Genomic DNA, 20,046 nt, shown 5'->3' with positions numbered 1-20,046 from the left:
AGTAGGTTAAAATCCCACCTGTTTAAACCAGAAAATCATTTGAATACCACATGCTTTATTATTTGATTGAATGGAAGTTACAAAAGTAGATACAAAATATTTTGTAAAAAGTACAATAAATTTACCTAAAAGTAACCAAAAAAAGCCCCAGGTAAGTAAAAACGTTTATTATAACTATTAATGTAAAAATACTATAAAATTTTCATATTAAATTCATTGTTAATTTATGCAAATAGGTTTTTTTTGCCATGGAGTAACTGTTTAGTCAAGTTGAAGGAAACATGCAGAAAAACACACAAGGCACAGCAGCAGTATTGAGTTGTAGTTAAAGTTTGTCCCTAACACTGAAAGTAGCAAAAGGTCTAAATACTGTAACCAGTTTTGATTCACAGCACCACTCGCCTGCAATGCAAGGTAAGATGTATCAGCATTGTCTGAACAAACTTCTGCCTACTTGAAACAGCTGCATGAAAGAACCTTGCAACCCTAGTCCATCCTGAGGAAGTGTGTGTATTGATATAAATATAAAAAACTTCAAAAAGTCAATCTAGTACAGGATTTCTCAAACACTATCAATTCTTCCTTAAACAGAACAGCCTACCACTCTAAATGATTAATTTCCCTCTTGAATTCTTAAATTAACAGTGCAATTCAGAAAAATATCTAGAATCTGAACAGAGAAACCCAATAGTTTTGTCAGGAGTTAGTTGAAGCAGATCACTGGATATTCAGCATTAATTGGATGCTTGCTGAGTTTCAAGTGAGATCCATCCACTAATCTGCCCCTCATCCCTGGCGTGACCAGTGCCTGCCTTGGACGAGGGCACAGATTTGAGCTAGGAACAAAATACAGCTTAAGGCTAACTAAAAAAAGTTCTTTTGTCTTAAAACAAATGAAGCCTTACCTACCTTTCTCAATGATCACAGCAACGTTTCTTTATAATGGAAGGTTGAGTAATCGCCTATACTGAAATCTATTCATTGCAAGAAAGCTCAGAACAAATACATAAGCACTTAAGGTAAAACTAAATTATTGAAAAAGTTGCATTTGTGCAAGGCCAGGGCAAAAGCTTGCTCATTACAGATGCCAAGCAAAAACCACAAGTTTTATTCACAGTCCTATTATGAGGTTTTAAATATGAGCAACTTACATAAAAACATCTCAAGCAAACCCTAGAACAGTGTGGTTTTAAACTAAGGTTAATTTGTACAATTTTCGACAAATGCTGTAAACTTAAGTAGCTACTATCTGTCCATTTTGGGTTGGTGAAGCAGAATGATTTAAAAAAAAACAAAAAACCTTTTAGCCAGTTTTCCCTTACATGTAAAGGCCAGGTTCTGCAGTGTGCTGCATGCTGTCCATTCTCATTTACTTCAATCAGAGCTCACTGGACCCTAGGTAAACCGAGCCTGAATGTTTTTTGAATTTGACGGATTCTAAAAACAAAAGGGACTGGCAGATTAAAAAGTGAATTCCTTCAAAGCCATTTCAACCACTGTAGTCCAATCAGTCTTCTATAAAAACATTCCTGCCTTTGGACACAGCATGTCTTGATATTTCAGTCCCCAGAATGAGTTGGAAAAAAGACTTTCAATTTTGTAAACTGAGTCAGTTTGAAATCACAGCCAAAGTGTATGAGACACAATACAATTTTACTTTTGTCCCCTATCGCATGTCCACACTTCAAAGTTAGTGACTACTGTACTTTTCAGAAGTTAATTATGATGTTCAAAGCAAGCACTAGTTTGTTCAGCATGTTTTGTTCTTAGCAGTGCTTGGTCAATGCATGTGCAGTGTGATAGCAGATAAATAACAGCTAAGCAAGAATACAAGTTGTGAAAAATACTGATAGAAAATAGTTTTGGCAATGTTTTACTTTATGGCATTGGCCTGTTCAACTCAGGGACTCAAAGATAGGATGACAAATCAGCTGAAATGTGGCAAAAATGGTTTCAGCTTGGGAACAGGCTATATATGTATTTTGCAGAGATAATTCAGTGGGTCACTGGAGTTACAGATTTTAGACATCTGAGATTGAAAAGAGTCATCTTGTAAAAAAGCTACATACTTTTGAAATCTCCTAGTATAAACTAGTTGCTTTGACATGTAGGGTGAACAGTGGTATGGGTAAGCAAAAGCTGTATGGAAAGGAATCATCTCACACACTCTTCTATTTATGCAGGATTTCAACCCCGCAGATCCCTAGGCAGTCACGTGGGGCTCTCCCTCAGTGCTCTCCTGGACCAGTAGGCAGAGTGCCATGACTGCTTGCCCATTCAGGAGCTTCACAATCCCTGAGAGTGGGGAGAATTACACAGCATGCAGTGGCTTTACTAGTGCTTTAAGCACCATTAATTTTACACATTTGAACTGCAGTTCACAGGTAATAGGCTTGAAAAGAGGAAAAAAAAAGTGGCTGTGTAGAAAGAGCAAAGGTGGTGAGGCGTGGCAGGGGGAATAGACCATACCCTAGGGTGCTGACTTTCCACTCTGCACAGCTCCAGCCCAGCTTTTTCTGGTGCTTCTCCCATGCACCATGTAGTAGGTTGGGCGGAAGAAGCATAGGGGACTAGATTATTTAAAAAGAAAAACGCTGGCTGCCCCCTACACCAGGAAGGGAAATTAAAAGCCAAAGCTACCTGAAAAGAAATATCGAGGTTTCAACACTACATTCCACCTATTATGGGTGGAACATGTCACCTGTCCTAGCTAGGACCCCTTTGTTTCTGAATTGCAACGTCTGCACTACAAGTTAACTTGGTTTCTAAGAGACTAGTATTTAATAATGTAAATCAATACTGTATTAAAACAAAATGACCTCCAAGCTCTTGAGACCTGTCAGCCACAGGTTTCTCTCCTGGAATGACACATGCCACAAGTAACATCAAAACAAAACAGGATGAAAACAACTCAGAATCAAGCCTTTAGAATGGAATTTTTTTTTAAAAAACCACCATTAATGATACTCATGATGTCTCACAGTCCAGCAAAGAAACTAGGTATCTGCAGCTCAGATTTTTCACAATCAGATGGTGCTGGCGCAACTGTTTTAATTTGTCAAAATACAGTACTAACCCCATTAGATAATGGTGACACTTATTAAAAAAAAAAAAACTTCTGCAGTTCACATTGGGGTACATGCAGATTGTTTCTCTTGTAATTAAGCTTCCACACTCACGCTTTTGTGCCAGTCTTAAGTTTTTCATCTGGGTTTTTTTAGATGGGTTCTATTTTGCTTTATCTTAGTCACTTTTGGATCATAACTTCATGTCCATGCAACTCAAGGCTAGTCTACTATTTTACTTAAGGCTCTAAGGCAAATTCAAAGTGCATCTAGATACAAACTTAAAACAAACTACTCTAAAATAAAATAAAAGCATTCATAAGGAATACACCAGTAGTTTTTCCTCCTATGTCTGATCCAGCATTTTTAAAAAAAGATTTTGAAAGCCACACAAAGAGTTTAAGTGAATTAAGTTACCTTTTTCCTTTTTTTAAAAACCACAGACACACATGAATTTGAAATGGTGTACACAAACAAAAATCCACAGGGCACACACATACATAATATGTGTGCAATTCAAAGTCATAACCAACTGAATACCAGATTGTTTTTTAAATTGCTTTGGTTGCTGAAGCTACATATACCAACCTATACCTATTAACAACCTAGTCCTATGAGATAAAAATGCATTGTGTTTTAAGTGTAAATTGCATCCATCATAAAATTTGCAAAAATAGTTCTATTTCCTACATAGAAAACAGTGGAATATCGAAGTTCATAATGTAATGCACTTATCAGAAGTATTCAACAATTTTTATACTAGCAAACAGAGCTTTAAAATGGAACTTTGTTGAGCAACTAAACTGGATGGAATAAAACCCAAACCAAAATATGTGCATTTGCAATTTTGCAAACAATTTCTAGCCAAATATAGTATCTACAGAATTCTTACCATCCGTTGTTTGATGTCAGATAAATTACAACAGCCACATTTGTGGAAGTGTTTGAAAAATTAAGTGTTATGTGGCCAAATTTTTCCACAAATGTCCTGTAAGTGTTATGCATCAAAACTCCTGAAGGTGCACTTGAATATTAGGTAAACATCTCCCCTATCCATGCATACAAATGTAGGGGGTTGTGCACAAAACCTCATATGCCCAAAACTGCAAGCTGAGTTGAGGTCTCAAAGTACTTATCCATCCAGTTTCTAGAGCAGAAAGTTAATTCTGGAACTATAATGATGTAGTTCTGCATAGAAAATTATGCAAAATTTCACTATTTTATATAGATTGACAAAATATGGTTCAGTTAGAAAATCATGACATTGCAGGGATTAATGCAATAGTGAACCCCACCTTTCCAAGTAAAAGATCTGATAAAGTAGCTCTTAGAATTCATAGCTACTTTGCTCTGAAGACACTTTTGCTGAATTGCAGACCTTGGATTTTACATGAAATTTGACCTGGTACCTCTTTGCAATGAAGCCCCCCGCACCAGCTACTAAGATGGAAGAAGGGCAGTAACTGTGCTAGACTGGAAACCATCTGTTTTAGACCCGCTAGCTGTGGTATCTGGTTTCTCAGGGTTTGTGCCACTAAAGACAAAGTGGTAAAGAAATAGCTGCAGCTGGTATATGAAGCAAGAAAGAGTAACCATGTTTGAAAGCAGAAAGAATTCTTCCAGGGAAAATTTATCTGTCTTTGGATCCTAGCTTTTCAATTAGTTCCTGAAGAGGAGCCAACTCACGCCTGTCAATCAAGTTGAACTCCTGCAGGGGGAAGAGAGAAACACAAAAAAGGACCAATTTAAATAAAAATTGCAGTAGACACAATAAGTGACATGCAACCTCTATTTAATTCAAAACTAAGGCAAAATAAAGAATTCCAGCATTTTACAACAAACAGCTTGATACAAGTGATTTTAAAATACTTAGTTTATTTGATAAATGCTAATTAATCCTCTCAAAGCCCAGTCTGGTTGATATTCTCTAAAGCTAGACTAAGTCCTCCCCCAACAAAACTGAAGTTCTGTGAAAACAACTACATTGACTACAAACTTTACATTTTTCAGAGAAAATTGTTAAATACAAATTTTGATTTGAAATTAAACAAAAAGTTGGTTTTGTTTTGATATTTTTCATTCAAAACTTTGGTAATTATTTTTTAAATGCAATTGTTTTGTTCAATGTTTACCATAGAAATAAAATAGGATTTTTTGACCAGGTCTTGTGTTATCCCCGTTTCACAGATTGGGAAATGAGGACACACAGAGATTGAGAAAGTAAATAAACAGTACGTGGTGAATTGGCAGCAGAAGCAGATATGTGACCCATATCTCTAATGCCTTCAGCTTTAACAACAAGAGCAAAACATGACATGGCTTTGTCAAGTGCCATCTCAATCGATTACCTTTTTAATCACACTCAGCTAGCCATCTAATATTGGCAGCAGAAGTTTATGTTACGTGTCCATTGCAAACATTATCTAACTTTCATAGATTTCATAGGCTTCCAAGGCCAGAAGAACCATTGTGATCAGCTAGTCTGACCTCCTGTAGAACACAGGCCATTCAACCTCCCCAAAATAATTTCTAATGCTTATCTTTTAGAAAAAGATCCAAGCTTTAAAAATGGTCAGTGATGGAGAATTCACCACAACCCTTGGTAAATTGTCCCAATCGTGAATTATTCTCAGTGTTAAAAATGTTAGCTTCAACTTTCTGCCATTGGATCGTGTTATACCTTTCTCTGCTAGATGGAAGAGCCCATTATTAAATATTTGTTCCCAGTGTAAGTACTTAACTATAATCAAGTCACCTCTTAACCTTCTCTTAGTTAAACTAAACAGATTGAAGCTCCTTGAGTCTATCACTATAAGGCATATTTTCTACCTTTTAATCATTCTCACAGCTCTTTTTTGAACTCTCCAATTTATCAACATCCTTCTTTAATTGTGATACCAAAACTGGACATGATTTTCCAGCAGCATTGCAGCAGTGCCAAATAGGAAGGTAAAAATCTGTATTTCTACTCGAGATCCCCGTTTATGCATCCAGGGATTGCATTAGCCCTTCGGGCTACAGCACCACACTGGGAGCATGTGTTCAGCTGGCTATCCACCACAACTCCCCAATCTATTTCAGTCAGTTTCCCAGAATAGAGCCCCGTCGTCTAAGAAAGACAAGATGTATACATTTACATGTAGCCATATTACAATGCATATAGTTTGCTTGCCCCCAGCTTACCAACCAATCCAGATCGCTCTGTATTAGTGACCTGTCCTCTTCATCATTTACCACTCTGCCAATTTTTATGTCCTATGCAACCTTTGTCAGTGATGATTTTGTTTTCTTCAAGATCATTCATGAAAATGTTAAATAGTGTAGGGCCAAGAACAGATCCCGGCAGCACCACACTAGAAACACCTGCTCGATGAGGATTCCCCATTTACAATTATGTTTGGCAGTTTTTAACCCACTTAATGTGTGCCATGTTAATTTTATATCTTTTTAGGTACCAAGTCAAATGCCTTACGGAAGTCTAAGTATACTATGTCAGTGCTATTGTCTGTATAAACCAAAGTGTCATTTCATAAAAAAAAGTTAGTATGACACTATCTGCTTTCCATAAACCCCTGTTGATTGGTATTAATTATACTACCTTCATTTAATTCTTTATTAATCGAGTCCTGTATCAGATGCTCCATTGTTTTGCCTGGGATTGATGTCAGACTGACAGGCCTCTAATTAGTCAGGTGATCGTGTTTACCCTTATTAAATATTGGCCCCTTAGCTTTCTTCCAGTCTTCTGGAACTTCCCCAGTGATCCCAGACTTATTGGAAAAAATCAACATTTATGGAAACATCTGTTTTATATAAAACCTATGTTCTGGGTCAGATTTAACTTGGTAGTGCCCCTTTAAATCTATCTGTAGAACAAGTCACTTTAGGACTCATAGCTCGTAATTTAAACCTTACCTGTACAAAGAAGATAAAGTGCTTAAAGGAGGTGTTGAGATGGGCCTCCTCCTGGAGCTGCATCACAGAGTCAAAGTGCTGGTGGTAAATATGGGCATAGACCCTAAACAGCCGCTTCAATATAGTCTTTGCCACGGACATGAAGTTCTTAGGAAAAGGGACACCTGAAATGTGCAAACAGATGCCAAACATTTCGTAATCCAGTTTAATATATGAAAGCAGAAAGCCCAGCTGCAGAATGAAAATTTTCTGCCAAAGGGCACTAGACTTAATTAGAAACAATGAAACCCCAAGCTTCAGTAAGGGCACAACACTTGTAAAAATCTAGTCAATACACTTTTAATAAATTATGTAAGAAACTGAGATATGGAGCAAATAATCACTTATTCAAAGCATCACTCACATTCCATTTCCACAAACTACTGAGCATCCACAGTTCTCTTTGAAGTCAACAAGAACTAAGGGAACTCAGCACCTTTATAAAAAACCAGACCCTTTGCGCATATAGGCCCTGAATCAGCAAGGCACTTATGCATATGTCTAACTTTAAACATGCAGTCTCCCTGAGGTCAATCACGAGTGAAAGTGCTTGGCTGAATAGAGATGGGAAACCCATTGGCCACAGAGGCCCCAAGTCTAATAATCTAACATCTGTATTCTAATTCTTGGACTGATATAGACTTCCTGTGTGACAGCAAGTCATTTAAATTATCACCCTAATCTGTAAAAGAGCGTTAACTCCCTTTTGGGGAGCTTCTTAGGGCCCAATCAAGCTTATATATAAACGTTTGCTGATCTGTACTACTATGGGCAGTCCCATCGGAATTAACAGGACTCCTTATGGAAGTGAAGTAAAGCACGTGTGTAAGTGTCTGCAGGATTGGGGCCTTAGCTATACTCCATAAGGGTTTTAAATTAATGGGACTAGTACTCTTTAGTCACTTAGGTGCTTTCAAAAATCTCACCCTTAGAAACCTAATTATGGACTTTATAATTTTGGCCAGTATCCTAAAAACGTTCATCCTAATTGTGTTAACATATTGAAAGTCTAAATAACTCAAACTGAAGCAATTTTATTTTCAAGTCACAAAGATTTTATACCAGCCAGAGGAATTTTCAATAAAAATACTAATTTATTCCCTAATGCTGCACATACTTATGCACCATTTTAACATGAGCCATGCGTAATCCCACCAAAGTCAGTGCAGCTATTCATGTTACTATGGTACACGTTTGCAGGATCAGGGCATTAACTATCAAAATTTTGATTTTTTTGACTAACAGTTTTATAATATTCAGACAAGATCCCCTACCAGTAATTACATATAAAAACAAATTATAACATACTTCATTATACATTTTAACCTAAATTTGAAAAAGCACACATTTTCAAATTAGATTTACAAAGCCTCAACCTCATTTAAATTGATTACAAAAAACCAATTAAGTGACTTAAACGGATTAGTTAAGTCACTCTATACTTACCTTCAAACAAACAAGTATTAGTAGACAGCAAAATAGGGGATCATAAGATACTGAAATGTTTACTGCTTTTTAGCAACACCTAAAATCCGCACATTGAATTAAATTCAGTGAGAGATTTGATTTATAAGGAAAAGTTAAGCATTTTAAACAGTGGTGGTCCATAGTTTGTTTTTCCCCTCTCCCATCCAGAGCAGGAAACACTTTCAAGTTTCTCTCTTTACTTGTATACTTAGGCTAAGTCTTCCCCGCAAAAAGGTGCATTTTTATGCTGTTAGCTTTCTTGATGCAAAATCCTACTGGAGACAATTCACAAGTAGTTTACACCCAGATGTAGTTAGTTGAGGTAAACCACAGATTGCAAGGCATGTACTGTATAATCTATGAAGCAGCATCAATTTTCAGTGAGGGTTGGGCACCTAATTGATCTTTGAGTGTTTGAAGTATTAAATTTTTAAATGATACCTTTTAACTATTCTACACAACATCATGTCTACCAACAAGAGAGCTTTTAGGATGCACTGCAAAGAACATTAAGAACTTTTGCTTATTTAAAAAAAAAAATCAAAATAAAGTCCATGCTGAGGACAAACACCTGGCAACAAATCTCATTTGAAAAGAGTTTTGAGTTATAAAGGAAAATTTGTTCTTACTGGAGTTTACTTTCTTGGCCACATTATACCCCCTAATCCTCACCATGGGAGATTTCTATCTCTTAGAAGGTTTGAGCTAAGACTTCTCTGCTTATTTGGAGATGTGAACCTGACATACAGTAGCTTCAGTAAAGACACAGATTTCAGGTGAGAGTTTACTACGGATGGTGTTAAATTCTAGCTCTAGTGCAGTGGTGGGCAACCCGCGGCCCGTCAAGGTAATCAGCTGGCAGGCCACGAGACTGTTTGTTTACATTGACCATCCGCAGCTCCCAGTGGCCGCAGTTTGCCGTTCCCAGTGGATTAGCCTGATGGGCCTCGTGTGGCCTCCTGGCTGCACTTTTCCCGCCACTGTTCTAGTGATTATGGGATCAGAATCTACCCCACTATCAGGACAGCAAGTTTGTCACAGTGGGGAAAAAGGTCACAGATACCAAGACTTTCCCATGCGTCCATGACCTGTCTGTGTGTCCAGGATTTCAATAAACTCACCCTGCAGCAGCGACTGCTGTGGCTCCTGGCCCATGGGGCTGGGCCTGATTTCCGGCTCTGGGCATTGCAACCTGGCACACAGGGTCACAATGCTGCTCAGGTTTGACCCAGCTTCCCCTCCACCACGACGAGTGGGTGGCCAGGCCAAATTTGAGTTAGTGGTGTTGTGACCTGGTGCATGGCGTTGCAATGGTTCTCAGGTTTGGCCCAGCTGCTCCTGCATCATCATAAGGATGGGGCACCCACATTAAAACTGAGCAGTGCTATGACTCCATGCACCAGGTTGCAGCGCCTGGAGTGGGGAGCGGGGTCCAACCCCAAAGGACAAGAGCTACCCCTACAAGGTGAGCACGGGGCAGGCTTGATCTCCAGCGCCTGCACCTCTCCACCCCACCTCCTCATTTGTCACAAAACCCAACTTTTACTAAATGTACCGTAACTACTCTGATTTTTTTTTTAAATGCTGTGACAAATCTGCAGCTCTACCCATGACATATCCACACAGGAAGGACTGGATGACATGATTTGAAAAGAGAAAGCCTGGATTCCAAACTTCAGACTAGATGAATTTTTATACCAGTATTATCCAGTTAAAAATAGGATATAACAAGGGAAATACTCCAACAACCAGTAACTGCCACTATAGCTTCTCTCTAATGCAGCTAAGTACGTTTACAGTCCTCATCACCACAGTATTACCCTGCCTAGTGCATGAATGTCATGATTTCACTTACCAATCTTTGAAGGAAAGAGGGTTTCATCATCCAGCTGGTCCTGAACCCATGTCATCAAATAATCAATGTACTTCGGAGCTGAACATTTAATTGGTTTCTTTATATTGGTACCATCTGCCCAGTGGTATTCATACCTGTGGAAAAACACAAGGTTTCTTTAAGCAAAGAGAAACAGTTTTTAAAAGGAGAACTTTTCCAGACACTTCTTTATTAGACATAGGCTCTCCCTGTTTTACTTGTTAAACAATGGCAGTGCAAACACATTTTTTTAGCTGAAGAATGATTAAAAAAGGGGCTTGATCAGAACCCAACCAGGAAATTGGAATTTCAGGTTCTGGCTTAAACCAGATTCCATGTTATTTTTACGCACAATTGTGTTAGTCTCTTTTCCTTATGGTTTAGAGTCTCCACTTCCTATTGTTTCCACAAAGTGTACAATATGGCGATTGTACAACTGAGGAAAGCTGACCACAGCTCCCTTTAGAGCCAATTAATAATGCTCCTTGAGCAGCCATGAGGAGATGTACTAGAGAGGTCCCATTTTCCCCTTCCAAAGTTTAAGTGAACTGACTCTCCCTTGTCCTACTTGCCCTGGAGTAAAGGGTCTGGGCCAGAAGCCACCGCAATGCAATAAAGATGGTTTTCTTTATAATCTATTGGGAAAGCAAAGTCAATGAAGCTACATCAAATTTATGTCAGATGAGGATCTGGCCCTATATCTTTGATCTTTAATGTAATTACATTTAACATCATTGAGGGCAGAAAGAGGCCAAGAGAAACCCACCACAGCAGCATTTAACTTCAAAAAGGGGAACTACACAAAAATGAGGAAGCTAATTAAAAGGAGCAGTCACAAGGGGGAAATGCCTGCAAACTGCATGGAGATTCTTTAAAAATACCATAAAAGAGGCTCAAACTAAATGTATACTCAAATACAAGAAAAAAGTAAGAGGACCAAAAAAATGCCACTATGGCTAAGCTAAACGACAGAGTAAAAGAGGCAATTAGAGGCCTTTTAAAAGTTGGAAGTTGAATCCTAGCAAGGAAAATAGAAAGGACTGGGATCTACAAAATAATGAGTGGTGTCAAGAAAGTGAATAGGGAAGTGTTATTTACTCTGTCACATAACACAAAAACCAAGAGTCACCCAATGAAATGAATAGGCAGCAGATTTAACACAAACGTAAGGAATTACTTCTTCGCAAAACATACAATGTGTGGAACTTGTTACGATGGGACACTGTGAAGGCCAACAGCATAATTGGGTTCAAAAAAGATTAGATGAGTTTATGGATGATAAGTCCATCAATAGTTATTAGCCAAGTTGGTCAGGAATGCACCCCATGCTCCACATGTCTCAGCCTCCAACTGCTAGAAGCTAGGATTGGATGGACAAGGAATGGATCACTCAAAACTGCCCTGTTCTTTGTGAAGTCCCTGGCCACTGTCAGAGACAGGATACTGGGCTAGATGGACCATTGGTTTGACTCAATGTGACCATTTTTATGTTCTTATGCGCCTCGTTTCTGACATTTTAAATTCTTAACCATGCCACAGAACAAGCTTAATTTTGTAATAAAATTAAACAAAAATCACTAAAGGGAGAGTGCTAGTGAATTTATTACAGTGTTCATGCAACTTATGTTTCCTACACTCTGTGGGAGTGTACTTCAGAGTACACTGTGCACCAGGCAGTGCACGAAGTGTGAAATTAGAGGCACTAAGACCCAGCTGTCCTGGCAGTCTTTCTAATAAGCCATAGTGCTTTTCATTTCAAAGCGTGCACTCTGGACACACTGCATTCTGGGATGAATAACCCATAGCACAGGAAGCTTAAAATTTGAAGTGCCATGTCCCACCTTCCAGGCCCCCTCTAATACTAGGTAAAATTCAGAGATAATGAAAAGTTATGTTGGTGGGATTTATGCATTGAGAAGCTAGGAGGGGAGTGTGTAAGATTGTCTAATATAAAACATTCTGTTGGTTGCTTTTCCTAATACATGCTGAATGGGCAGAAGGAATGGGTGTAAGTCAATGATCGCAAACATTATCAATAAACTCACATCACCAACTCTGAATCTGGCCTGCCACTGGTAGAAGGGAAGGGAAGAAGGCAACCAGAAGGACTGGTTCAGTACGCACAGCTGCCAGGCTGCAGGAGGGTCCAGAGGATCAAAGTCTCTATGTGAATATCCAAAAATGGTGTGTACCCATAATTGCGCTGTGTGTGCCCTTAAATCGGGAAGGAAAATACTATGCATGTGCTATTTATACAAGCTTCTTTATTTGTTACATTTTTCCAAAACTTGGCAAAATGAAGAGTGAATCTTTTCTGTGGCTGAGAGAGGTGCTAAATTTTAAACCAAAACCATTTGAGTTATTCCAACATGCTAAAAAAGCACATTTGAAAAATGCCTTAATTGTAGTTTTCATCAATGTTCTCATGCTCAGCCTAGCTGATTGTCTTCCAAGTTCCCTTTTACCATTCCTTCTACCCAACCCCAAATGACATGCAAAAAAATCATTTGGGACTGGAAAAAAGATGAAAATTTTAGTCAAAAAGGCATTTGGGGAGGAACTAAAGATGCATGTAAAAATCACAATTAGAAGGCACTGTATTATATGTACTATATTCCTCATTAAACAGGCATCCATGAGAATGAAGAAAGCTCAGCTCCGACCAGACTCGGTAGCAAGCAGTGGCCAGCAAGCTGAGCCAGAGCAAGAAGATGAGCTGACCAAACCATATATATATGATTACTGGTTGTAGGAGAAGGAAAGAAGTTGTAAGTTTGGCATGTTATCCTGCAGTTACCAAGCAGAATCTGACCACAACTGTTGAATGCTAGAGATGGAAGGAAAAAACAGAGTCATGAGTATAGCTCATTAGGATTTAGCCAGTATTACAAAAACATCTATTTGGGGTCTGATTGTACAAGCTCTTTGTGCTTGGGAATCCCATAGACTACAGTGAGAATTTGGCTCACTTGAAGGCTTGCAAGGACCTATACGATTCACAAGGGAACTGGTATTCTATAAACATTTATGATGGAATATTTATTTTTTAAGTCTTATTACAATATACCTAGGGCTGAATACTGAAACCTTTATATATGCAAGTATAAAGTTTGACAAATTCCATTAAAGTCAAGTGGACTACTATTCAGGAAAAGCATATGCTGGAAAATTGTTGTTTTTTTTACCAAATGCTTTAGGATCATTTGTTAATGTTACTTAAAACTTTCAGGCCCTGATCCTGCACCAAACACCATACAGCAGACCTCTAGAACCGCTTGAAGTCAACAGGATGACTAATGCTTAAAGTTGAACACATGGCTAATTGTTTGAGGAATCAGAGCCTTCGAGTGTAAGCTCATTAGAGCAGGGACTGTTCCTTTATCTGTGTTTGTACAGTGCCTCACATAAGAGTCCAAATCTAGACTGGGGCCTTTGGTGCTACCACAACAGAAGTGTTTTAATTCAGATCGTCAGTTACTTTGTAATGAGTGAAATTTAATAATTTTGATCCTGAAGAAAGTGACCTATATATATATTTAAAAAAAAAGAAAAGTTCCTTTAAAAAGTTAAAGCAGGCAACTAGAGTCCAATTTTAAAAATTGTTTTCAGGGAACGTTGAGGAAACTAGATTGAGGAATTATATGCAGTATCTACTGCTGCTAACATCCTTTTGCTGAGCATGAACCATATGCCCCTCCATTGGCTTCCAGTAAGGAGAGCTAAGGCAATTCAAGCTCTGAAGACATCAGCAAGACTGTACATCTGCAATCCTAAGTCTGAGGCTGATGCACAGGGTTTTGTGATCTAAGTAATTTCACAGGACCACCCAAACTTTTCTGTAGGAATAGACAGTAGGTCTCCAAGAAAGCAATCGGAGTTCTGCAGTGTCACACAGCAAACTTGGAAGAACTGCATACTTTACTCAAATGAAGTTTCTTTCTCGCTAACAAACCCCAACTGTCACAAACTAAAAGCAGACATCAAATGTTCCAGTTCAAACAGGAAGTGCTGAAAGGAAATCACACCAAATATAGAAACAGGAACTTTCTAACCTAAAACTTTCAAGCATAGATACTACCGGTTAACAAATAAAATAAAATCATAGGACAGGGTTTTACATTGAACATAATGGATACTGCATGTCAGCCGGACTCCTTTTTACTGAGTCACAGTTGTAAACTTTCATTAGTCTTTGCTGACTATAGTAAATGAAAATCTTCTACACCTCAGGAAGAAATGCCACAATCAGAATACCTAGCTGTGGCATATGCCACTCTGCTCTAATCTAGTGAAACTGCTGGAAGAAAAAAAAACTGTAGTGAAACTTGTGTTTCTTTCTGCCCTGAAAGAGATGCTTTATATGTGCTACCTGCCATATTACACATCTGAATATGAGACAACTCCCACGTACCTTCAAACCCATCATGTACTTCCCTCTACCCCCAAGACATCAGACCTACTGCCTCCAACACTTTGCCACATGAGCATATCCCTTCCCACCACAAGATATATATGAGCCTTCCTTTGAGATGACTAGACCCTTTCCACAGAACAACTGGCACTATTAGGTTGCCCCAGTAGATAACACATCTGATCTTGTGCTGCTAAAAACCACAACGCTTTATGAGTGCATGGAAAGTTTTTGTGGACATGTGTGAAGCTACAAAACAAGAGTCCATTACAGCTGCAAGAATTCAGAACACTGTGTATACTTGGCATGGAGAACACAACCTACACCACATTTTACAAAAGTCCAAATAAAGCAAAGGGCTTTTATAAGATCAGCATTGGGCTCAATCTATTAATGTTTGTGACAACAAAGCAAGTAGTCTATTATATTGCTGAGTTTCTCATAGATGTTTTGTACTCTTCTGAAAGAAGCCTGGAGTTCCTGTGAGGCTCTCCTTCCTGTTTTGAACCAGTATAATCAGCTTCCCCTATTTCCAGCCATCCATCTCTGCTGGGTGAAGTCACTGGAAAGAATTTATGACTTTTTCTACTCCTATGTACAGAGCCTAGATGCTGTGGGTGGGTGTTAATGAAGTGAAAACAATTATTTTTAGTTTTGAAAATCAGCATAAGTGGTCTGAGTAAATTCTTCACACACGTGAATAATCTAAAAAAAGATTCTTGATCAATAAATTAATATGCAGCTCTGTAACTTAACTGAGGTGCTTTAAAACAAAATGTTTTCTTGAAAAAAAGGTTTCACTGAATCAATACATTTGGACCATTAATATGACAGGAATCTATGTGATCTTCAGACCAGTAGAGATAATGTTGTGACCCATCCTTCACTCCTGTGTAAGTATACAGTATTAAAGACACCAGATTGGACCAATGATATCTCAGTCCAACATTCTCCCTCTGACAGCGCCAGTACCTGATAGTTCACAAGAATGCAAAGTACCCCAAAATGCACCCTGTCAATTTTGCAGTGCTGTATGTGGGGGGATAGGAAATAATTCATGGGAGCATGACAATAAGACTATAAAACACCAAATGATTATCTGTTCTTTTCCCATTAATGTTGCATATTTATTTATATTTGTGTTTATACATTATGGCTGGTATACTGCCATGAGTTTCCTACCTTGGTCCAGCAGACATCACTGGACAGCTTGCTTCCGTGCAGAATTCTGTGATGGTCCCATATAACATATTGATCTGATTGAAGAAATCCACAGCTGCAAAGACAACACATCAACTTTAAGTGTACATGGAATCGAAATATTGATGTTATCTTCTCTGGTGGATTATCTGGTCAGATGGAAATACCATTGTCACTAGTGTGAACACAACACATCATTTAGAGAGAAAAGTGGTTTTCATTCTGTATTGCACCACACTGCCAGTAACAACCTTCTCAGAGTGAAGATTTCTATTTTCTAGCCATTTTGATGTGATACTTTTTATTAGAACACCATAATCCTATTTCACTAAAATATTTAAGTCTAGTGTGCAGTTTCTCTTGGTTGAATTCAATCTTTTGGGAAAGCCATGTAGTGACTGCCAAGCTCAAAACCTTAGAGTGCTGAAAACCAATGTCTTAACAGCTGAAAACAGACTCCCCAGCTTCCAAACAATACAGGGCATCAGCATCAATCTGTAAGTGTAGTGGTAAAATATCACACACTAAAATCATGCCAAAATGACTGTCAAAGTCTTTAGTTTAAAGACCAGTGCAAACATTTTCAGGATCAGTAATCTTTTTCTAAAAAAAAAAAAAAAAAAAAACCCAATCCTTGCATTGATTATTACTCCATTAGTAAAACAAGGGTATTACAATGTGTTCCTTACAATTTAAGACAGACACTTCCAGATCAAAGGTAGCCTGCATATCATTTTCTTGTTTTACATAGTTTGAGAACAGCCACTTAAGTTTCCTAGAATATATTAGTATAGATTAGACTAAACCTGGAAACCCTTTTAAAAAGGGGAAATCTAGTTTAAATTGTCTCATTGTTGTCCAGCTAGGAATTGAAACTCATTGTGTTGTCAGTGAATTAGTCAAGATAGGAGTTTTATTGCAGTTGAACAACAAGCTTATTTAAACTGCAATTAAATAAAAATCAATCCACATTTATTAATAGTTTTTAATGATCAAACTTGACCCACTGTTCATATTATGTACAAAAGATACTATGCCACTGACTGTAGATAAAGATAAAATCCCACTGACCGTAGATAAATCTAAAAATGGAGTATCCAATTCAATATTTGTAAGTGTGAAAAGATGCTTTAAAATACACACAGTTTTCTCAAGTATGCAGGCCAATTATTTTTTCTAAGGACTTACTGTTAACTGCAATCCATTCATTGAGGTCCTCTCCTTCTGGCAACATAACTGCTTGTCTAAGGTTACCACTTCCCAAGGTTGCTTCTGCATGTTTCAAAAGCTCGTACTGATGGGAGCCTTCAGGAATATTCTTCTTGGGTTTGAATGTTTTAGAGGACCGACTGCCACTGATAGAACAGAAATGGATTTTCAATTATGTTGTCAATAGTAGTTCTACATTTCAAACTGGAACTTTTAATTCCAATGACTATATATTCTCATCTTTTATTAGACATCTAACGGAACATTTATCTGTGTACCATACTAGCCTTGCTGAATTCTGCTTGCTCCTGGCAAGTGACATTATGTTTTTTTATTATTACCTTTCTGGTAAAAGAGCAGGGTGAGCAGATTTTGTGCCTGGGCTGAGAAGTTTTCATGAGAAGACCATACCATACCACCACATGACATGAATTACTGCAAGAAACACTGAACAGAATGTAGTCGATATTTAACCAGTTAGATTTAATTTCAAGTTTGGGGCCTGACCATGAAACGCTTAAGATTGTAGTCCTTAGACATGAAAATAGTTCAGTCAGACTACTCATGTGAGTGAGGATTATAGGATGTTGCCCCATGCAATTATTTACATCAGTCAACTTATTGGCAATGTGTTTAAAGTGTGACTGAATATTTTGCATAGCATTTTTTTTCTTTTACTTTTATAGTACCTTTCAGCCAAGGAGTCCAGAGTCCGTTACCAACCATTTAATCTCACAACACCTTGTGAGGCAGGTAAATATCCTTCCCATTTTACAAATAGGGAAACTGAGGAACAAATAGGTTAATGCACGTCCAAGGTCATATATCAAATCAGTGGTCAAAGTCAGAATTAGAACCTAAGAGTCCTGACCCATTTTAGCCAGTCCTCCTCTAATAGCAACTATTTCATGTGATACAATGTTCACCAGCACGACAGATTTGCTGATGGAGAGATAAACCCAAATAACTATTTTCTATAATTATCTACAGAACCACACCTCATTGAGCATATGCAAAAAATACAAGTGTTGTTACAGACCACACTGCAAAAAAAACCCAACACAATAATCATACAGGAATCCTTTACCTAGGATTAAAGGCTATAGTGATCACCCTAACTATCAGCATAGTTACCCCTACTTTCCAGCCTTTTTTAAAAACAATTATGAACATCACCTTCAAAAGACCAGTGTGCTGTTCGGCAGAAATGGCAGTAATTCGTTGTTAAAACCTATATTTTCCTGGACATACATAGGATGATCCAGACTACCAGCCAATTACACTTTTGGGCTGGATACTGGGAGCTTGTCTCATATTGAGTAGTACTTTTGAGAACAGTCCCATTGAAATCAATGAATCTATTTGTGCACATTAGTCAACCCAGGTAAGAGTTGCAGAATCAGATTATTTGTGAGCAGAAAGAACACAAAGAAAAAAAATATTCGTATTTAATTATAAAACCAGGTTCTTCTGACAAATAGCGCCTATGACAATGGAGTCCAGATCCTGAGTGGGGCCATTATAATACAAACAACAAGTAGCAGTAATAATAATAAGTGGCAACTTAGGGGGCCATGTACACAAGTAGCCAGAAAAATCAGGTTATCAGAATGTAAAGTGGTGAATCCAGATATCCTTAAACAGCAATAGCCACTTGCCTTTGTTGACCATGAACAGGGGGCTAATTCTTCTCTTGATTACACCAGTGATTTACACCAGTGCAAGTGACAGGAGAATCAGGCCGGAAGTTTTACCGTTAACCCTTTGGTGGAAATAAACACACTAGTTTGGTGCACATGCTTTGGTATTACCAGCAATACATTGGTAAATCAAGCTCATTTGGCTCATATGTGTGTGGTACTGGCTGCCTGGTACAGCCTGAGTCAACAGCGAGATGTTAACTGTGCAGATTCTGGACTCAGAGGAGTTCATGCTGCACATGACAGAGGCCTCTGCCTTGAGCACATCAAGTGTTCAAACCATGCCAGTGTTACCCACACACCGTGTGGTGGTGTGTCCATCGAGTGGCACCGAGACCACTTAGACAGAGATGAACGAGTTTGCTCTACAGCCTTAGCTAACAGCCAGTAGTTGGCTTTTAGCTCATGCAGGAGAGGCTCAGGCACTAAGCTCCAGAGGTCCCTCTTATGACCAGGGTCTGCACCAGCATCTCCCCTAGAGCAGCCTGGTCAAACCCGGATTGTGGAGGACACCTACCCGGTGCCAAAGGTCACAGCCCGGTTCCTTCCACCCGGGGTTTTGGGCTGGATTCCGCAATCCTCCTCTCCGCCCTCCCTCCCTCCCTCTTCACACAGGGCACCTGCTCCACACCCAGGGTCTGCAACCCCCCCACCCCCACCCCCCGCGGCTCACGGATTCCCTCCCCCACAGGCCGAGAGCCACCGACACCCCCCGCCCCGTGCCTCCCTCCCATGCCAAGGGCCACCAATCCCACCTCCCACCCCACGGGCTGCAGATCCCGCCCCCCACAGTTCTCCTCCCCCCCAACCTCTTCACAGAACCCCCCCCACCCCACCCCCCCCGGGCCGCCGCGCCCCCCTCCCGCCGCGGGCCCCCGGCCACTCACAAGAGGAAGCTCATCTTCGGCCCGCGGAAGGGGGAGGGGGGTCCCGGCGGGGGGAGGGGAGGCGCCGCTGGCTGCGTCCGGCCCTGAGCTGCGCAGCGAGAGCGAGTGTCCAACCGACTCCCCTCCGCGAGAGCCGGTCCGGGCGGGGCCGCGCAGCATCTCGCGAGAGGAGAGCGCTGCCCCGCCCCTTCCCCGGGCAAGGAGAGGGGCGGGGCGGAGAGAAGGGGTTGGCTGCTGGAGGAGGGGAGCGGGATGGAGGACAAGGTGAGGGGGGGATGGG

The 20,046-nt window shown here is 39.5% G+C and overlaps 1 protein-coding gene across 1 annotated transcript; it reads right to left on the bottom strand.

Moving 5' to 3' along the window:
• Window positions 1-152: 152 nt before the first annotated feature.
• On the bottom strand, window positions 153-19,880 carry MOB1A (MOB kinase activator 1A). The gene is made up of 6 exons (XM_045004421.1): window positions 19,767-19,880; window positions 17,159-17,325; window positions 15,953-16,046; window positions 10,342-10,475; window positions 6,981-7,144; window positions 153-4,773 (listed from the first exon to the last, which is right to left on the bottom strand). Exons 1-6 carry the CDS (start codon window positions 19,778-19,780, stop codon window positions 4,696-4,698), a joined length of 651 nt encoding a protein of 216 aa, XP_044860356.1. The 5' UTR covers window positions 19,781-19,880; the 3' UTR covers window positions 153-4,695.
• Between the last annotated feature and the right edge of the window lie 166 nt (window positions 19,881-20,046).

Source organism: Mauremys mutica, chromosome 2, assembly GCF_020497125.1.
Source record: "Mauremys mutica isolate MM-2020 ecotype Southern chromosome 2, ASM2049712v1, whole genome shotgun sequence".
Taxonomy (NCBI): domain Eukaryota; kingdom Metazoa; phylum Chordata; order Testudines; family Geoemydidae; genus Mauremys; species Mauremys mutica.
Note: the sequence above shows the minus strand (reverse complement) of the source record. Positions and strands in the feature narration are given on the sequence as shown.

Coding starts and splice junctions, on each gene's coding strand:
- MOB1A (XM_045004421.1), bottom strand. Junction 7,145..10,341: donor CCTCTTTCCTTCAAAGATTG/GTAAGTGAAATC, acceptor TGCACATTTCAG/GTGTCCCTTTTCCTAAGAAC. Junction 4,774..6,980: donor ACTTTATCTTCTTTGTACAG/GTAAGGTTTAAA, acceptor TTCCCCCTGCAG/GAGTTCAACTTGATTGACAG.